Source organism: Schistosoma haematobium, chromosome ZW (genome assembly GCF_000699445.3).
Source record: "Schistosoma haematobium chromosome ZW, whole genome shotgun sequence".
NCBI lineage: Eukaryota > Metazoa > Platyhelminthes > Trematoda > Strigeidida > Schistosomatidae > Schistosoma > Schistosoma haematobium.
The window spans coordinates 46,122,194-46,143,100 of NC_067195.1; the positions used below are offsets into that span (position 1 = coordinate 46,122,194).

Sequence of the window (20,907 nt, forward strand, 5' to 3'; positions counted from 1 at the left end):
TTGTTAATATAACAGTGAAATGCATTCATTATCAAGAATTGTAGTTCATTGATTTCTTTTATTTATTTATTTGAACACATTAATATTGATACAAAGGAGCAATGAATACATATGAGCCATACAAGTCACTTGATTTGTGTGTGAGTTGTGATACTGCCTGGGTGCTCAGACCAAAGCATGAATTACTATTAACACTATGGAGATTGTAAATGTGAAAATAATGAAATCATGAGGCTTTATGAAAACATCTTTTGAGTAATATGTAATATGTCAATTGCCAAAATTAACGGTACTAATTTTGCTTGTTAACAAAATTAAAAAAAGGTGAAATTAGCCATTGGTATTTATTTACTTTAATAGGAAAGAATCATTTTGTTTAGTTTTGAAATACTTTTTTAAGTATATCAGAATTCACTATTCTACTTGAAATCCTATTCCATTGTCAGTCCAATATGTACTTTATTAATTATATGTTTTAGTCAAACTTATTATTTTCAGTAGTTATACAAATTTCTTCGAGTTTAATAAAACAGAAGTACAGTAGTCAGTATAAAGTTAAAACTATTAGTCAAGTGCTTTCTTCTTATCCAGTTCTTATATAATGTTCAAGAAATTTGGGCTATCGATAGTCCTAGAACGCAAGAACTATCCATGATAAAATCAAGTGAACTTTAGGTTGGGTTATGATTATTTGAAATCTTATTGATTACTAAAAACTATAATAATGGTTGGAGTAAAGTATGTTCATAATAATTTGTTTCGTTAAAATGATTCTTCTTTCAATTATATATAGTTCGTCGATCAATGAAACAAAGCGTTAAATTCTGAGAATCACGTTCACATGGACGCATCAAACGAAAGTAAGATTAATTCAATGATTATTATTTATCACGTATTACATCTGAGTAAATTTTACAGAAAATAAAGTAAACACGAAGACAGATCAGGTTCAAAACTATTTTTAACCTGAAGTAAATTCATTATATTGTAGTCAGCACCATGAAGTCTATGCTTACATGTTAGTCATTTATGCCGTTATAGTTTTAGGATATTTGTAAGGTATCAAATTATAAACTGGAGACTTAAATTATGAAGTAGTCTGAGACTACAAAAGTTTTCTAAATGAAGTCAGCCTACTTTCAAATAGATGAATATTAAATACTAAATACGACTAATATTCAGTAATTTAAACTCATAGTAAAACATCTTTTATTCATTATGTTACTTCCTTTATCCGTTTGCCAACTAATATATACAAGAACAGCTGAAACTCGAAAATGGCAAAATAACTGTCGTAATTTTATAATAATGTCCTGAAAAGTGATTTCGTTTACGGGCAAAATCTCTGGCCAATTAGAGTAAGCGTCAGCGTAAACGAAGAAATTGATACCTTGAAATGGGATAACAAAATCAATATGTACTTGCGATCAAGGTTCATTTGTAGATAACCGAGAATGAGATTCCCTTGAAAATGAAGCTCATTTTCTGCATATACTCACTAACTCTTCGACGTACTCATCAAAGTTAGGCCAACATATGGATCCGGACGATAGAATTCGCTCTTCAAAGACCTGAGTATGCTATATGATGTTGTTGCAGGATGGATGAGAGTAGGTTATCTAAAACGACCACACTGTCGACACATAATGTAGTCATTTAGAATGGATAGCGACTGACATAGTTGATAATACTGCTTTAACACATGACATGTGACACGTGGAGACAAATCACCCCAGATCAATTTGGTTAGTTATTGTAAAATAGGTTCACAATGAGCATGATCAACAACTTGAGCAGCCATTACTGGGTAAATCTGTGTTGGGATCACCAACATTCTGTTCACATCTTCGTCAACTGATATAAAAGCAACGATGATATTGGATTCAGATATATCATGAAAATATATTGTACTGGCGGAATCAGATTCAGAAATATTATGAAAACGTATTGAATGGGAGGCATTGTATCTTTCTCTCCACATCACATTACTTGTTGTTTCCCCCATGAAGATACACTTTAGAACTATTGAAACCTAGAGATATTTTTAAATTTAAATTATGTCAAATAAACTAAACTACTTATTAGTAAACAGTACGATCCAAAAGAAAATACATGTAAATACCTTTGATTCCGAAGATGATGAGGATACAAAGAAACATTGAATTAGTAGTTAATTCATCCCAACAGTTGAAAGACAATAACAATGACGATGGTAAAACTTAAATTCAGTTGCAATCACACAGAATGTTGTGCTTTTCACTGGTTAGTTAAATTGGAAGATGACTTCTGGCATGATATCTACAATATAACTACGTAAGTAATTGTTAAAGAAGTTACCTAGAGTACAACACAAAAGTGACTGAGACTAGTAAATCTGCATTCAGACCACTTCTGAGAGAGATAGAATGTATGAATACTTGAATTCTGAGTCTAACATTGTATGAAATTTAGATAGCACTTTACCATTGCTGCTGAAGTCGGACCTGATAAATGGAACTCGATTGCAAACCGATTCACTTATAACTGCGCAAATTTCTGAATCCCATTTTGAGAACGAAAACAGTGACTTTATTTAGCTTCATACTAATATGACTTTCCATATGGCTAACCTCACGATAACCTGCATACAGAAAACGTTTAACCATGCTGAAACAGTTGGAGACATCATTTACATAAGTTATAAAGATCAGAGAACTCAAAGCACTACCTTTCATCACATCACTTGTCATCAAAAGGAAATCTGATAAGACAGAGTTTCTTAACTGTTTGATATCGATGACTGACAAAAAAACTAAGGTACCCAGGCAAGGAATCACCGTCCCATTTGATATGAGTTTACCTGCAAGGATGATGATTAGTCGTGTCGACTAGTCCGGAAATGCCAAATGTATACCACAGAGACCAGACGCCTAAGCATATGTTCAGTAGAGACTAAGTTACAAAAGCCAAGGTAACAACTTATGGAAGATCTAGTTTTACTGAATATAACTAAATTTTATATTTTTGAACTAGTGTTATGTGCTGAAAACTCTTGATTAATCACTACACGTTTCCTTAATTTAATTAAAAATTATGGTTATTTGTGATACTAGAGAGAAATCATGCAACTTACAGTTACTTTTCTACAAGGATCTTATTTTATTGAGACACTTAACTAGTATGAATAAACCACTAAGATTAATGGTCCTGTAGGTTTCACAGGTGCATTGGAATCTACGCACACGAGTATGTCTAGTATACCTATGAGACTATAGTAAAACTGTTATTAGTGGGAATAGCATAGACAACTATTTTCTGATCACTGCATGTACGAAAATAGGAACAATATCTTGAAATCAAACTACTTTGATAATGTTATCACTTCTAGGTGGAGTATGAACTCGTTATGACCAATATTTGAGTGTTGCTAAGAATTCTTCTCAATTCCAAAATAGTTTAAGTCTACTGTAATGCCTATTACATCAGAGTTTAAAACAGAAGCATGTATAAACTTATTAGTAGTAAGATCAACAGTTATAGATGTGCCTTGAGCTCTTTACACACAACCAATGAGTAGACTGCAGCTAGAGGCAAGAACTAAAATCCGAATCGATTCTGGTACGCTACTGAAGACAGTCTTCAACCTTATTGCCTGTTAGACAACTCGAGAAGCATATCAAACAGCCATACCAACTTGTACCTTATCTGTTATAATGATATATTATGTGGTTATGAATATTCAACCCTAACTAATGAATTGCATTATAAGTGTCAACAGTTATTCAGTACCGGATATTACAACAATATTTACTATTCGTAATAAGTGGTTTTCATTTTATCGGTATCACTCAAAATATGAATGACAAACGTCTAGTCAGTTGTTTATATTTCATACTATTCAGTTTCCAAAACATTTTGCTACTAAAGTGTAAGTATGGTGTGAATTCATGAAATAAACTTTAACTATGAATATTCGAAGCTGATTTTCCACACATATTGTTATTAACCTAAGCCATACAGTGAACTTGATATATTATTAACAGGTTAAAACCATGTTGACAAAATAGTGCCTGTATAGTGTGCTTTCATGTTTCAAGTGATTGTAAGCAACCAATAGGAAGTACTAAACTTAAGTTTCGTGATGGACTTGACTCTTTAGTTAATGCTTATTTATAATTTCGAAGAACTCCATGATTCGGTGGTGAATTGAACTGAGTCGTTCATGATCATAGTCAAAGAGCTAACCAGTAAGCTACAAGGACCGCGCAAGATTTCGTGTAAGACGAAGATATTCACAATAATCGGTCACCGAGTATCAATTGATTGATATCATGTTTTATTTTATTTCTGGATATCGAAAGAACTCCATAAAATAATTTATGACCCCGAAGGAAACATCGATTATCTTAAGACTGCAATTACAAATTGCTAGTAAATGAGGGAACAACAACTCTAGTACTAATTTCGATTTATACCCGTTTGTGGTAAAATAATAAGTTGCATTCAAAATAGGAATTATGCATAACAGTGCATACAGTATAAAGTATGTACGAACAAGTGTATCCTTTTTCAATCCATCACTTAGAAAATTCCATCAACAAATTGTATACAATAGCGTGGAACAATATAGTTTCCCTAGATTTATAGATTTAGGTGATTCTATTCAGTTTTCGAATCATTATTAATAGATAATCTTTACCGACTGACTTAAGTGAAAAATCTTGAATATTGTAATAAACTAATCGGTTCTATGAAAATAAAACTTCAGAAATATGGTTGCCTATTACTTTTAGTAAGTTTGCTTATAAAACACGGTGCTACTCACTGGAATGAATTACTGTATGTGTCTTGAGTATGTGGCAAGTCACACTGTAAAAGTACAATGATCTGAATTAAAATTTACTTCAATACAGTAACTTAGAACATGAACTGTAAATTGTAATCCATTAATCGATGCTGTAAAACAGTGTACAACATCAAAAGTTAATTATACCTATAATTACTTTTGTTCGATTCCATTCATTCGTTAGATCAAAATGATTTTCTCGAAGACAATTTTTAAGGCATTTTAACGTTACAATAGTATGTTAGATCATATATGATACTAAACAATCGTCTATGAACAAAACGTTTTCAAGAGAATTAACCTACAGATTATGTTATGATGACAAATGTATAGATATTAATAATTACTATTAATTCGAACATTGTCAGACGATTTTCTGAATATCGCTAAATTAATGATTTATTTAACGATAACAAATTTCAAACACAAATTCTTACAAAACACGTAAATTATAATTAAAACAAAAATGACAAATCAAACCGCAAGAAAAATATTTTTAAACGGAAAAAAAACTTTGTTATAAACAGATTCCATACACATGTGATAAGCACAATCAATTTTTTTCAAGATGTAAGTGAAGACGTAGATCACAATAATAATAGGAGGTATGAATGTTAGAAGCAATTTAATATATTGGATTTTATTTATACTTTGCCTAACAGCAAAAAAAAACTTGAATTATTATTTAATTTAACTGTATTAAGGTAAACTTTTCCTGAGTAGGAACCTCTATCTATGAAAGAAACATTATGATGACTATACATCCCAGTGTTTATATCTATACTAGGAATCGGACCCAGTACCTTTCCCTTCAGACTCCAATGAGTTGTTTACTTGATGATTAAGGCTAAAGATACTGTGTTCGGGTCTCAATATGAATATCAACACCGGGATGCAAGTATATCCAGCTGATGACTCCTAAATATTATCAAACGTTAGTCATGGATTACACTTCTAGTTCCTAATTGTACACACAAGGTATCACAATCATTCTGTGAGAAAAATTATTTTAAAACCAAAAAGGTTCTCACAAACACCAACAATTATTTATCTCAAATGCTTCCTTCTGAAGATATATTAAGAAGTAGTGTGATCTATATAGTCAGTTATATCAGAGGTTGAACGGATGTCTGTCAACGAAATCATGCTATGTAAAGTTAGAAAATATAGACTAATGGTCAAATGATATTTGGTTAAGCAATATTTTTAATCTATATAATGCTAACGAGTTTCAAACTAAAACCGAACAACGGTGTTTGCAGTCCTTTTATCAGTGTCACCAATACATCGTGATTTATTGTAGAAATGTAACAAATGTTCTGAAAATATAAATGATTTCTTATAAGTAAATAAATAAATAAATGAGTTGATTATATTTTTAATAAAGTCTGGATTCCTGTCTTTTTTCTTCTTCTTTAAGTTCAATGACATAACAGATTATATTACCAATAATTAACTGATTACGATTCCAGTGACAATTTGTTTGGAGCATATACTGGTAAAATTCTAAAAATAGGGAAAACAAATCAGGATAAGAGTATGACTTTAATCCAGTATATTTATTGAATATAAAAATATAGGTATTGGTAACTGTGATGAAGAGTTAGTTCAGTAGTTCATGCACTCAGCTTTCAACAAATAAAATGTATATTTGTATACCATTTTCCAGTCAGTACTGATCGATAAGCACTACTCCTCTCTCTCTCTTTCTGTCTGAGGAAAGAAATCCTAATCATTCGGAGTAAACGTTTGATGTTAACAGTATAAACAGAGATTAGTTTATTAACTAATTAAAACTATTACTCTATTTCTTCAATTACGCAACGAACATTTATTTACTAAAGACGAAAACTTGCAAAAAAATTACAAGTATAATACAAAAATTTATCAATAAATATAGTGATAGTTTTCTAAAAAAAATATGATAAGATTCAGTTAGTCAGTCAGTCACAACGTAGAACTTCGTACGTACGTACATCAGTTCGAGTTGCCACACCACATTAGCACAGAGATGCAATGGTCGATTCAAATCCCATAGTGGTAGAGGTAATAAGAGTATAAGCAGTAATCGGGAAAATTAGTGTTTGGAGATGTTATTTAAAGAGTATAATACAGTGAAATAAATTTGGAAAGAGGAAACAAAGAGACAAGGAGGAATAAGGAGATCAAAATTTGGGAGAACACAATAGAGTGGATGCACCTGCGCCATTGCAAACGATTTTGAGCCATGTCATTCAGGGTCTCTAACCATCGGTTGCTATCATCTCGCGGTCCCCAACTAGGTAGTGTACACCTACCAACATGACTCAGTCCACTTGTCAGTGACTTCATGGACTTGTGCCATGTTTTGGTTTGGCCGCCTCTAGCTTTCTTCCAACCTACTCCTATACCATCGCACGTCGAGGCAGTCAGTCGTTAAGCATACGTAACATGTGTCCCAGCCATCTCAACTGATGAAGTTTCCCTACGTCATCAATTGATTTGCCATCCTTACCTAGTACCCGTTTCCTAACAACTGCGTTACTTACTCGATAGTCCCAGGATGTGCGAGCAATATTTCGAAGACACCTATGACCAAATACTAGTAACCTATGGATATCCTCTACTCTTACCGGCCATGTTTCACTGCCATAAAGTAGGACGGAACGAACTGCTGCGCAGTAAACACGTCCTTTGGTTGATAGACGGATATCTCGCCTACGCCATAAATGACGCAAATTGGTAAAAGCTAATCGAGCCTTCTGTATTCATGCAGAGATTTCGTCACACACCAGACCACAAGGGCTGATGAGACTTCCAAGATAAGTGAAGCGATCGACACGCTCAATTACTTCACTCCCTATCATTAGTTCGGGTGTCAATGCAATCCAATCCTGAAGCAACATTTTACATTTCGAGGGGGAGAATCGCATCCCGAACATGCTTGCATTGTTGCCTAGAGTGGTCAGAAGGCTCTGCATTTTGTCAGCGTCTTCACCAAATAAAACTATGTCATCAGCATATTCTAAGTCAACAAGTGAATCTCCTGGTAGAAGTTCAACCCTTGGAAATTTAAATGAGGAAAGTGTTATCTCTAAAAGTACGTCGACGACAAAGTTGAACAAGAATGGAGATAGTGGGCAGCCCTGACAAACACCACTTGAGGTAATCAATTCTGATGACAGTTCGCCATAAGCTCTCACTCGACCAGTTGGTGTTCGAGTAGAGAGCCTTTACAAGGTTAATGTACTTCTTTGGTACTCCTTTCAGTGAGAAACATTGCCATAAAACCTCACGATCAACAGAGTCGAATGCTGCCTTAAGGTCGAGAAATACTACGATTGTGGGGTGCCTGAATGTGTCTGTGTTCTAGAATCTGACGTAGTGTGAATATCTGGTCTATACAACCACGTCCAGGTCCTGGTTTTTCTAGTCTGCTCTTCACGAGCTTTAGTTAGGTGTCGAAGTATTATTGAAGCTAATATTTTTGACACTATATTAGTCAAACTGATTCCTCTGTGACTGTCACAAGAGGACTTTTGTCCTTTCTTATAGACTGGCACAATCAGTGATTGAGACCAGTCAGATGAGATTACGTCCAGTTCACAAATTCTACCTAAGACCTCAGTTAATCTCACTCCTAATACTGAACCACCATCCTTAGAAATCTCAGGAGTAAACCTGTCAGGGCCTGCTGCTGTCCCTCGCTTCAGATTTCCTACAGCTTTTTCAACTTCGTAAAGAGTTGGAGGACTTACATCAACTTGGCATTCAGGTTGACTGGAGATCGTGGGAAACCGAAGTGTGGCTGAAGACCAGTTGAACTGATCCCCAAAGTGTTCTGCCCATCGATCCAATCTCCTGGATTGAGAATGTATAATATGTCCATCTTTCTCTGAGATTGTTTCGCTAACAGTCGGGTTCCTAATTCCGGTTTCCTTAACAAGTCTGAACAATTGTCTGCTATTACCTATTGCCGCTGCCTTTTCCATCTCTCTTGCTTTCGCTACCCACCACTGTTCGCGATCATTGCGTAGACTTCTTGTCAGCTTGCGCTTAAGCTGACTCCGCTCTTCATTATGTTCAGAGCCAGGTGGAATGAGTTTCCGAGCATCTATCAGTGAGATAGATGCTGCTGAGATCCAGTGTTTCTCCCTAACCTTGTGGTTTACCGTACTAGCAGATATCACTGCTGTTTCCACAGCTTTTCGGATATCATTCCATGCTGCCTCGGGGTGGGCATCACATACATGGCTGCCTAACTGTTTTCCTAGTTGTTTCTGAAATATAATCTTAGCTTGACTGTCATTTAGTAGGCCCCTAAGAGGTTTACATGCAGCGTCTTTTTTACGTCCAGTAAGACGCAAGCAAATACGCGCTCGTACTGGAGCATGATCTGAATCTAAGCATGTGCTCCAGAATGAGCGACAGTCTTCTATCGAGCCCCTCCATCGGTGGCTGATAGCGATGTGATCTATTTGGCTCCAACGTTGGGACGAATTAGGGGGTCGCCATGTCAAAAGATGTTTTTCCTTATGCTTAACGTTAGTATTTGCAAAGAACAGGCGGTTATCTGAGCATAGCTGCAACAGACGGTCGTCATTATCTGCTCTTTGAGCCACGACATTATAAGATCCACCTAGGTGTCTTTCCTTATCGCTTAGTTTACCTACTTGAGCATTAAAGTCACCTGCCACTATTACTACATCCGAGCGCCTAGCTTTTTGGAGAAGGCCGGAAAGCTTTCTGTAAAACTCATCTTTTATATCATCTGCGCTGCAGTCAGTAGGAGAATAGGCAGAGACGACGAAGAGGCAGCAACGAGTGTCCCTGTCTTTTCGGATCCTTACTGCTCCGTTTAGTCGGACAGCGCACAAACGACTGTCTACTGGGATCCACTCTAAGAGAGCTAGTTTTGCCCTAGGACTCAATGCTATACCTAAGCCGGCGAGGCCACGGGAAGCAGAATCAGGGCTTCCAGATACACGAAGTGTGAATCGAGTCGGTTCTTTATTTTGGCAAGGTTAGGTCAAGTGAATGACGCTACTCGGATCCTGTATGCGCGTTTCGTAGACGCAGCACACATCGATGGCGCGGGATTCTAAAGTCTTAGCTAAGGAAGCCTGCTGTCCTATTTGGCACAGTGTTCGGACGTTAAAAGCTCCTAAGTGTAGTTTAGAGCGTGGTTTCAGGAGACCAGGAATAACGTTCCGCGTACTCGAATCGTTTGCCCTAGCGGTGCGAGGTGATAAAGAGACGTGAGGAGGGTTAGTCATGGAGATAAGTGAGATATTAGGAGGTGTAGGAAGGATTTGAATGTGACCAATTTGGTCTCGTGTGCTGTTACGGGTATGAGGGCTGATATCACTTCCCGGCTGCCCACACCGTGGAAGGGTATTTCTTGAGGAACCTGAAAAAGAAATTGGAATAGTGTTGGTCTTAAAGACCTGGGAGAGTGACCGCAGAGCCCAAGGGACAACTGCTTGAGGCCGGTCGCGCACGGTCTTTTCGTGGAAGGTTTTTAATGCATTAGCTCCGTTCTTCAAAGGGCCTTACCGCCGGAGACGGAAATCCGTGAGGTAAGGTGAGGTGTGACATCTTAGGGTCGACTTTTTCTAACCCCACTCCTCCTTGTGAGAAGGCAGCATCGTTGCAGATGCTGGTTGTCCGAGGGAAACACCTTACTGCTGCCACACCCCTCTACAGTCAGCAGTATGACTTCACCATCAGACCTTGAGTTGCTGCTTTTGGTCTTACCGTTCTCCAATCGACCTGCCTGGCATGGTAGAACCTACAGGAACATATGTTCCAGCCAATATAGCTCGGTTGGGTCATCACGATAGGCAAGCCCGACACCGCGTCAAGGTAGCAGCTTCGGAAAATAATTTGTCTATTCATTGGCGACTGAGAATTCTCATTAGGACAAAGTAAAAAGATGAATAAAGAGAAAATATATTTCATTTCAACTAGGTTTTCAACGTAGCTCTGCTTTCTTACGCCTGTTACTCCTCGTGGAGGAGCATGGGCCGCCTACCAGCATTCTCCATCCAACTCTGTCACAAGCAATCCTTCCCACTTGTCTCCAGTTGCTATTCATCCTTTCCATATCTGCTCCCAATTCTCGGAGCAGTGTGTTAACGTTCCTCCTTCCCGTTTCTCTTCACCATTCTAAGTTGGGGCTTGCTTCGTAATGCAGTTTGATAATTTCCTCAATGTGGGCCCTATCCACTTCCAACGTCTTTGTCTAATTTCCTCTTCAGATGGAAGTTGGTTTGTCCTCTCCCACAATATGCTGTTGCTGATAGTATCCAACCAACGGCCACTGAGTATCTTGTGCAAACAATTGTTTAGAAATACTTGTACATTTTCGATGATGGTTGTGGTAGTTCCCCAGGTTTCAGCTCCGTACGGTAAAACCGTCTTCACGTTCATACTGAATATTCTGAATTTATTGTTGGTTGAGAGACAGTTGTTGTGAGTTCCATATGTTCCCTTAGGATCCTAGAGCCCATGTGCACCACTGGTTTGGAATCAGGGTTTTCCAACTCCAACTATCCATATCCACCAACGCAGTTACGGCGCCAGACACTCGCTCTTCGTCCTCTCAATTTCGTAAACAACACCCCTGCCGTGAAAAGAAATACGGTATTCATGTTTCTTGAATGTAATCTGAGGTCTAATATAGATTTTAAAAGCTTACTATAAATTGAACAAACAAACTTAATTTTTACATACCATTGTACTCCATCCATTAATTACAAAATAGAAAAAATTTATCATGACTGTGTCGCACGTTATTTAATTACTAAGAGGATAGAATAACTAACGAAGGTAAATTATATCGAAAGTATGTGATTGTTTACCCACTGTAAGTTGATTGTCTACCAATTTATGTCGTCTAAAACATTTATCTGGATTATTCATTCAACAATTGGGAACCAGATGTACTACACTAACTAATTGACTGAAAATAGTTATATGACACCCTTTTCGGCATCCGATTTGATATACCAGACGGCTGTGAATTGACAAATAGACCACATCATCACGCATAACAGAGAATTTGAAACATTGATGGAATGTAATAATCCGTAATATTGTAGAATTTTAAAACATAAAACAAATTGTCCTTTTTCTTGTACGACACTTACAAGACTATTAAAGCTTCCAAAATTGTAAAAGAGGCGCAAACGAAAAATACCGATCCTTTGAAAGTGCTAACTGTTGCAGCGTATATAACTGGTAGAGCTACAAGACTGATCAAAAGCCCAAGGCGTTCCATTACTGCAATAACAGACATTACCATACCTAAAGGAAATGTTAAGAAAATTAAACGGGGGTGAATAAATTTCAAGAAAAAACAACTTAATTTTATGTAAACAGAAGATTAACTATCCTAAAACAGTTAAATAAATAACTGACAACCATATCGTATGACCGATTGAAAAAGGTTACAGTTATTAAACTAATTTGTGAACTTCAACTTACCCTGTGAACTGGAAACAACAAACAACTTAACCTTGAAAAGCCCAGTTTGTTTCTTAGGAAAACTGGAACGCGACAATTTTGTGATAACACTGGGTGTTCAGTAAATTAGACATACATAGCTTAAATAATTCCTAAACAAATGCTTTGTGTTGTAATGGCTATATCAAAGCAATGCGCACAGGATGTACATAAAGCAACAAAGGCTGATCAAAGTTCAACAACAGAATAAGTCAAATAATTTCAAATTGAATTATTAATAGAAATGTTTTCAATATGACCATCACAGACATTCATGACTTGTAGTGAAAATAAATTCTTAATACCATAACGAAATCCGATCAATCTTATCATCTCATATAAATGAAGCATGAGAAGAGATTAGTAGCGTCCCACTAAGTGCCTGTGATATTCTCATATGACAATCAAGAATACACACATTGAAGCATGGGATTTTTCACTAAAAGACACAGCAGCGAATCAGTGCTACAAGTTAAAATCCCGGAGGAATTCTTCTGCAAAATATCACACTAGATTTAATTTAAAAGCCAAAGTTTATTGAGAAAAGAGGCGATTTAATTGACTAAAATTCTTTTTAGACTGTTTTATATTACTGCATTGTTTTGTGAATCAAGCTCATAAGTTGAAGGCTACACAATCACCTTATAAAAGTATCATTATACATAGGTTTCAATGCTCATGTGATAGCATGGACACAACACACGTAAACTTAAGTGAACATTAAAAACAAACCTACGATCCATAACTTTATGTTTTGTAACACTATATTTTCATTTTTAATACAACCATTTTGATGAAGGTTAGTTCTGTGAACTGAACACGAACACAGTACACATAGTTTGACGAATTGAATAGTAATAATTCATCAGGAAAAAACTAATCCATTAAAATAAATAAAACGTATAATCGATATATAATCATCACCTTGTTTAGAGACTTCTGTCCATTTTGATATAATAGTTCGAAGTATGGATATTTGAAAACCTTTAACAAATCTTGGAATTGTAGCTGTATAATAAAAGTAAACAAAGAGGAACAAACTTAAAATATAAAGAGTATTGGAAAAGATTATAAACAACAAAAAAGGGAAGAGAGAATGATGGTAAAGAATAGTGATGATGTGTTTGCATCGCACTACTAATGTTTACACTGAGACTCGAACTCAGTACTTTTGACTCAAACGCTCAACATGTTATCCACTGAGCTAACTATAGCTAATAACTTCCTCTATCGATATTATATTCATACTATTACTAGTGAGAGTTTGGGTTACTCCGCAGTTGATAAACATAATTGAATTTTTATCAACGGGTGTATCCAACTGACGAGTCCTAAACAGAACAAAACGCATGTCGTGGATCTCACTACTAGCAATAACTCATCTGTTCGATAAAACTTGTGAAAAATGACAATCTCGAGGCAATCCGCACGGAATGCACATAAACCAACAAAAACTGATGAAATTCAGTCTAAAAGATCAACAATAGGGATTATTGAAACCCTTTCTAATAATAATGACAAAATATAAAACCATTTAGAATGTTTTTTTAAGTTTACATATAACAGGAAAATAAGCGATAAATAAGCACAAAATTATCTAGATTTTTTTCTAGGTACATTCGAATTATCTAATATATGTAGTCAATGAATCGATAGTACACCTAACAAGGAAAAACATACAAAAATCAATCTAATTAATGTATTAATCAATTTCAAATAAACGGAAATCTATGAGCACAGACTTGTAAGTTTTCACAAATAATATTAGTTGAAACATTTGTACCTTCTAGTTAAGAGGATTCAGTATCGGATTGTTCAACGTTTATTTAGTATATACATTTGTTAATTGAATATGTATATCATGAATACTGACAACAGGAAAATGCGGACCATTTTAGTTATGAATACACAATATGTTCATTGAACATATGGTGATCATGGGAAACACTTTTCAGTGATATATGTAGTACTGACTGTATCTCTGTATATTTTCAGTGTACTTATAAGTACTTGTTTACTAGGTTTTTTTTAAACAGAGGGCAGAGACTTCGTTAGATCGAGTAAAACTCAACAAACACATCAACTAACTACCGAATACCAAATGATGCTAACTAAACTAGCATTAATATAGGAATTACAATTGATAGTCAATAATCGTCTTAGATAGAATACTTCACTCATGTTTTTACAGCCATAATAACTCACATATCATCAAACAGTTCAAAGCAATAAACGGTACAAACAAAACTAAATAGTGATCAATTAATCGATGGATATCAGGTCATTTATAGAATAATCCAATGATTACCTATTAACGAGAAAAACATCTTAGAATAGATGAAAGATGTAAATTGAATTTTGTAACATTGATTAAGCCTATGTGATTTATGTTTTTCATACTAAGTATTGAAAGCAATGGTAACGTAAATAAATATTCGACAAAAAAAAGACCATACCGAAATAAACCAGAATATTTGCTGTTGGAACAGTGAATGTACAAGCTATGCCCATAATGATTTGATAAATAGAAAAAATTATAAATCCAAAAAATACCAACATAATGAGAAGAATTTGATCCACAGATTTTAAACGACCAAATAATGTTGTATTCATTCTATTTGATATTGATACTACTTCAACATGATTAGTTGGTTGATCTTTACGAAACTTGACCATCGTACTGACACATAATACAGATACAAATGTGCAGCATACATCTCTTAAACCTCTGAACAAAAAAAGAACATATTTTGAGGTATAAGTTATAATACAAGTGTAACTATCAATATAATAATACTCAGAAATATTAAAAGTTAATATTTTCTGGTAAAAAGTAAAATTTTCTGTTTATTGACAATAATCAGCAAAAGTGAACTATAATCTCTGTAGAACACCATATCCTTCACAATTATTTATTTATATAAGGACATAAACGTTGGTACAAAAGGGCATTAGAATATATGCGTGCCACACAAAATCCATGGGGAGGGGCGACTGTGATACTTGCTCGGTTGCTCAAACGGAAACAGTCAGTTTTCTTAGGTGACCACTCACCGCGCCTTTGACCTAAAAGCAGTGGAACAACATTAAGAAATGCGACTTCATGGTGGCCGAAAATCAAGAACAAGTTCAAACCCTGTTTGTCCCCTTAAGATTCTGGAATCCATGTGCACCATTGGTTTGGAATCAGGGTTGTTCTACACTTCTAAGTGGATACCCCGTATGCAACAACCCGGTCTCGGGGCTGAACACTCGCTTCTCGTCCTCTCAACTTCGTAAACAACACTTCTGCCGAGAGAAGGCAGTGAGTAGGAACGGCATCCTCCACTAAAGGTGAGCGCAAAACAGAGTACATTGAGAAAAGCTAGTAATGATATGGATTTACAGCATGGGTACGATTGAAGGGGATTTAAAACCGATGATAGAAACAAAAGTGAAATTTACCAATCCGTGTAAAAGTCTAATAAAACCGAGACCCCTTCATCGTCCAATATTGAAAAAAGGTTTACATTGCATCACCTTATAGAGGAGAATCAAATAGCACAATTTCGAAACAAAAACAGTCATTGTAAAAATATAAAATGCTGCAAAATTGAATGCAACTGAAACAAAGAAGCCCATGATTCCATCTAGGTTTAAAAACCAGATGTGGTTGTGAACAAGTACCAGTATGGCTAGAAAAAGAATCACGAAATCAACCAACAGAGCCATACTTTTTCACTTAATAGATACCGAAATAGATGAAATTTTCTCGGTTTTGTATCAAGTCCTGATTTGTCTAATTAAACGAGTAAAATTACAGTTCTCATAAATAACGGATTTCATCGAAATTGTCTCCAAAAAATCAAACTTTTGTATCGAAAAGAGGTGCACAATCGACTACCCTATCTACCATGGGCTACGAATGTGTCATCCTATACTTAAAGGATATAACAGACGCTTACCTTGAATCTCTGCCGTCTCATGATTGATTTGAACATTCAATCTACTCAATTCCTATGAATCTCTTATCTTAATTGCATTTATATACTACTCATTTTGACCATTCTAACACAATAATTATGGATATATAGCTGTAGAGCTTGACGATGAAGTTATTGATGAAAATTGTTTGTTTAAACATTCTTTGCGTTTAAATATTATTTTTCCGTCTTATATTTTTAATCAACAGTTATATTTATTCAACCTTTCATGTAATTGACCTTTATTAGTTTTCATGTGTAAAAATGCCTTGACAAGTATAAGTATGGTCAGATTGTTCGAAATATATGGTGCAAATACATATCATTTTTCAAATGAACTCCATCTTCGCATTATACTAGCAAAAAGGGACTGTACTAAATCTAAGAATGAATTTTCGAATGAAAGTTTTCATTCTCCTGAAACATCTACCACATATTTAAACAGAAAATTTGAAGGACCAAATGTTTGAATTCTAAATAAAGGAACAATTAGATGTACTCACTATCTTATATAGAATAATGAAGATGAAGGAAATATGATGAGGGTATAGCAAAGGGATGAGCTTAGATAATCAAAATGAATTTTTATCCAGGTTTTAGCTAATCAGAAATCATCTTTTGTAAATGGATAGTTCATGGAAAAGGAAACAATAATACTACGAGAGTGTACATAGATTTTACATATGAATGAATGAATGAATCTATTAACATCTTATACAGGTTACTCTCTGTAAATCGAACAAACGACGACATTTATATTTGGCCGTATGGATACAGATTCTTCGTTTTCTCAAAAATAAAAACAGATTTTTAAGAGTCCCCATATTCTTTCTGTCACGAACGAATACCAACCATAATGCTAAAGTTTTATGTAGTCATATGGATGAATGAATTTCACTCAAAAATCCAAAGAAGCGCTATTTTAGATCTAGTTAGTTCGTCCATGAAATACAGTACCATTGGACTAAGTTTTTTTTCAGAATTAAGGTTTTAGAATTAGGACATAGGAATGAAATTGTTTTACTTGTTATATACAATCTAAACACAACTGAGTAGTGGATAGGTTGAACACCATGCTAACAAAATTAACAAACTATCTCAACATTATACAAAAGTATTTCACAACTGTTTTAAGTCATATTATAACAACTATTCTACAACCAATTTTGATTATGGTTAATTTTGGTTAAGCCCTTTTATTAACTTACTTAACAGACAATGTTATTAGAACAGTAGCAATTCGCATATTTCTTTGTACCGTTGTGGTGTGGGTTACTTATATCCACACAAGCAGTATATAACGGTTGTCAGGCACAGAATGTATTTCAGTAGAAGATCGAGCAGGAAAGAACGAGAACGGGACGCAATTGGTGTGAAAATGCATGAGCAATGAAATCTGAGACAATGGACTGATGTTTGCAAATATAACAGTCAAGTTTGAGACGATGGATTGATATTTTGCAAATTAACTATTTACTAAATGGTTCTCAGATTTTTGTGAGATGCTCTGTAATTGCGTGTCAAATATATTCGATTGTCCCCACTCGTGTTCTTGTTCACTACACCGTTATGACCACTAGACCATATGACAGACTCTAGCTAAACTGTTGATTACTTGAATATCATTTATCCAATAAGACTCTAGAATCTTTTCATGTTAAAACTATAAATATACTAACGTTTATTTTATTATGCTTCTTACTTCCATCTACCCTTATTAGTTGGAATATAATTTCCTTCCTGTTCAACCGTGTTCTCATTTAGGAAGTTGTCGAGTGAATTGGTGTCCAAAAATAATAAGAAATAGGAATAGCTGGGTTGTAATAAGAGAGAATTATAACATTGATAAAGAATTCGTTTTCGGATCCATGAAAATTGTGCTGAAAAGCCTCATTTTGCCATGAATTAAATCTGGACTGCAAAATATATATCTTATGTGATAGGTGTGATTTCAAAATGATAGAAAAATGTAGGTATTTAACTTTACTCGATGATGGGGTTTGAGGGGGGAAAGAACAATATATTTGGGGCGTCAAATAAAACCAATATACGAAAGATACAAATACATGAGATGAGTCTTCGGGAAACATAAACACCACTACTGAACGTATTGCATTATGAGCATTTAGATGACAATAAAACCTAGTGCTCCTTTCTTTCGTATATTAGATGAATTCACTTTACATTATTATTTATCAAACTGGAAATAACAAAACAGACAACTAAGAAATTAGGCATTTACTTGGTTGATTTTCTGTCATATTTTTACTTTGAGATTCATTTCTTAATTAAATAAAGTTTAAATTTGAGACCCTCGAAAATAAACCTCCCCCCCCCAAAAAAAACCCATATTTCAATTGAAACAAAACTTTCGCAACTACAGGGCTTTAGTTGTATGAAAGAAACTGCTATACGAAAAAGGTATACATTTAGAATTAGTATACAGTAAACTATCACTGCAAAACATCTGACGTCAATACTGGTTGTAAAGCCTGGTCTAAAACCATCAGTGATTGAACAAGAGCTTTAAGCACATGTGAGGAAAGTAAAACAGAGCAAAAATGACAAATCGTTTTGACTGATGAAGTTCGTATCGCTGAAATGACTAATAGGATATAGACATATAATTTATGAATCACAATGCTTAGAAAATCAGTTTCCTAAAGTTACCAAACACTAGATTAAAAACTGAAATACACTCCAGTACACGTAAACTTACGTGAATAAACCAACTACTTGTGCATCCCACATAAAAGGACCACTCATTAAGTAAAGAAATAAATATTGTGTATCCGTCACACCAGAGATGGAAAACATGAAAATAATGATAATTATTACTATATGAGTACGAGGTAGTTTTGATATAATCTGAAAAGCAATTCAAAAGCACTTACATATAACTAAAAGGATTATATAAAATCATGAAGAAATATAGTGAGAAATATCTACACATACAAAGTTTTGAATCATTATCGTTCCGACTAATTACCGATCCAGGTATATTCACAGTTTAAATGACTTTCTAGATTGATAGTCGCTAAAATTAGATTATTAATAAAGACACGTACATAAAAATACTATCACTCATGATCATTCAGAAGGATCAATAGGTCTTGACTGTATCTTAGATACGTATGTACTTGGATATAAACATGTCAGTTTCAAGAAAATGAGGTCAACTAAACGCATTTATTACTGTTTGTAACTGAAAGATTTATCAAACTTAGTTTTAAAAAATACTTAACTGAGTGGCGATGTATGTATACTCCAAACTCGAATTATTATTTAGAAAACCGTTAGTACATGTAAATCACATGGAGTTTAATTCCAAAGTTTAAGTGACATCATACGATGGTAAAATACCCGTTGTGTTCGGGTATATTTATCACACTTTACAAAGGTTATTTAAACAGCCAGATTAACATTCATATTTGTTATCAAAAACTTTAAAATAATTGTCCATTGAACACTGTTTGTTTTCAAGTTAACTATACGTGATTACTTTCTATTACCTGATAAGTAAGAAGTTCTGTACATAAAAGCACTATGAACGCGAACATTGTAGTAGCTTAATTTAATTATTATTATCATTTAGTCTATGAATTACTTTCTTAGAATTAGATGTAAATATGATGAAGATAGGATCTGATGCTATGATCTGAACTAATAAGCTAATGCCAAGTCAACTATACTGTCAACCAAATAATATTAATTAACCTTTTAAAATATTAACAGGAGGTTGTAATGCACTGAAAGTATAATGCATAATTTACAACAACTCTCTTACTCGTAGCTTATTCATACAGCTATTTTCAGATTGTACGTGGACTGAATAATTACTAGAGGACTCTTGATGCTTACTAGTTTCATTATGAACTGCTGGAGCTGTAATGCATAATTCATTGGATGAATTTTCAATATCTTCTGTCTGTTCAACTTGTATTGTCTTCACACTTGTTTCAGGTACGAGAAATAAAGTAATTACTGAAGGAATAAGAAAGGCTATACAAGTTATCATTGTTATGTAGAAACGATAATGTTGAATCATGAAACCTGTAAAAGATAACAGAAACACCAATGTACATAAGATAAACACCCAGTAATAAGGGGAACAGAAAAAATTGTTTTGTTAATAATTTTACCTAGTCTACAGTGTTCAGTAGAAGCGGTTTAAACATTTACGATTACAGAAAACATTTATTTGCTATCGAGCTACCGATGAGCTTGTGTTATTCTGTCCTACAATAAACTTACAACTTAAATAGCTTTAAAGTAACAATACTGTTTTGCTGAATTATGCAATTTTATTTGTTAAATTTTAATCATAAACTACAGTGATAAAATCTAAAAAGTAACAAAACCGTGTTTAACATGATCGAGTAAATTAGTCATAGACAACGTAGAAAACGGCACAAATGCCCATACTTTCCATGTGATCACTGATTAAAAGAGGAACACATTATACATTAGTCCCTAATAAGGAAAACTACCGTGAATTACCTAGTCAAAATTATATAATATATACATTATGTAATGGTTAGACTTTTTTCATGAAAAAAAACTGTATTTCTAATCAATTATGAAACTACCGCTTGAAACGAAATACTTTGTAAAAATTAATACTGATTTAACATA

General features: G+C 34.5%; 1 protein-coding gene across 1 annotated transcript in view; it reads right to left on the reverse strand.

Moving 5' to 3' along the window:
- Positions 1–4,049: 4,049 nt before the first annotated feature.
- The window catches only part of MS3_00003699 (uncharacterized protein), a 29,618-nt gene continuing 12,760 nt past the window's right edge, over positions 4,050–20,907 (reverse strand). Inside the window, exons 3-7 of the mRNA XM_051211558.1 lie at positions 20,060–20,325; positions 14,767–19,140; positions 13,235–13,318; positions 11,956–12,112; positions 4,050–6,331 (exon numbers count right to left, since the gene is read on the reverse strand). Coding sequence (XP_051071629.1) covers positions 18,988–19,140; positions 20,060–20,325 — 419 coding nt within the window. The 3' untranslated portion in view covers positions 4,050–6,331; positions 11,956–12,112; positions 13,235–13,318; positions 14,767–18,987. The remainder of the gene's footprint in view (positions 6,332–11,955; positions 12,113–13,234; positions 13,319–14,766; positions 19,141–20,059; positions 20,326–20,907) is intronic.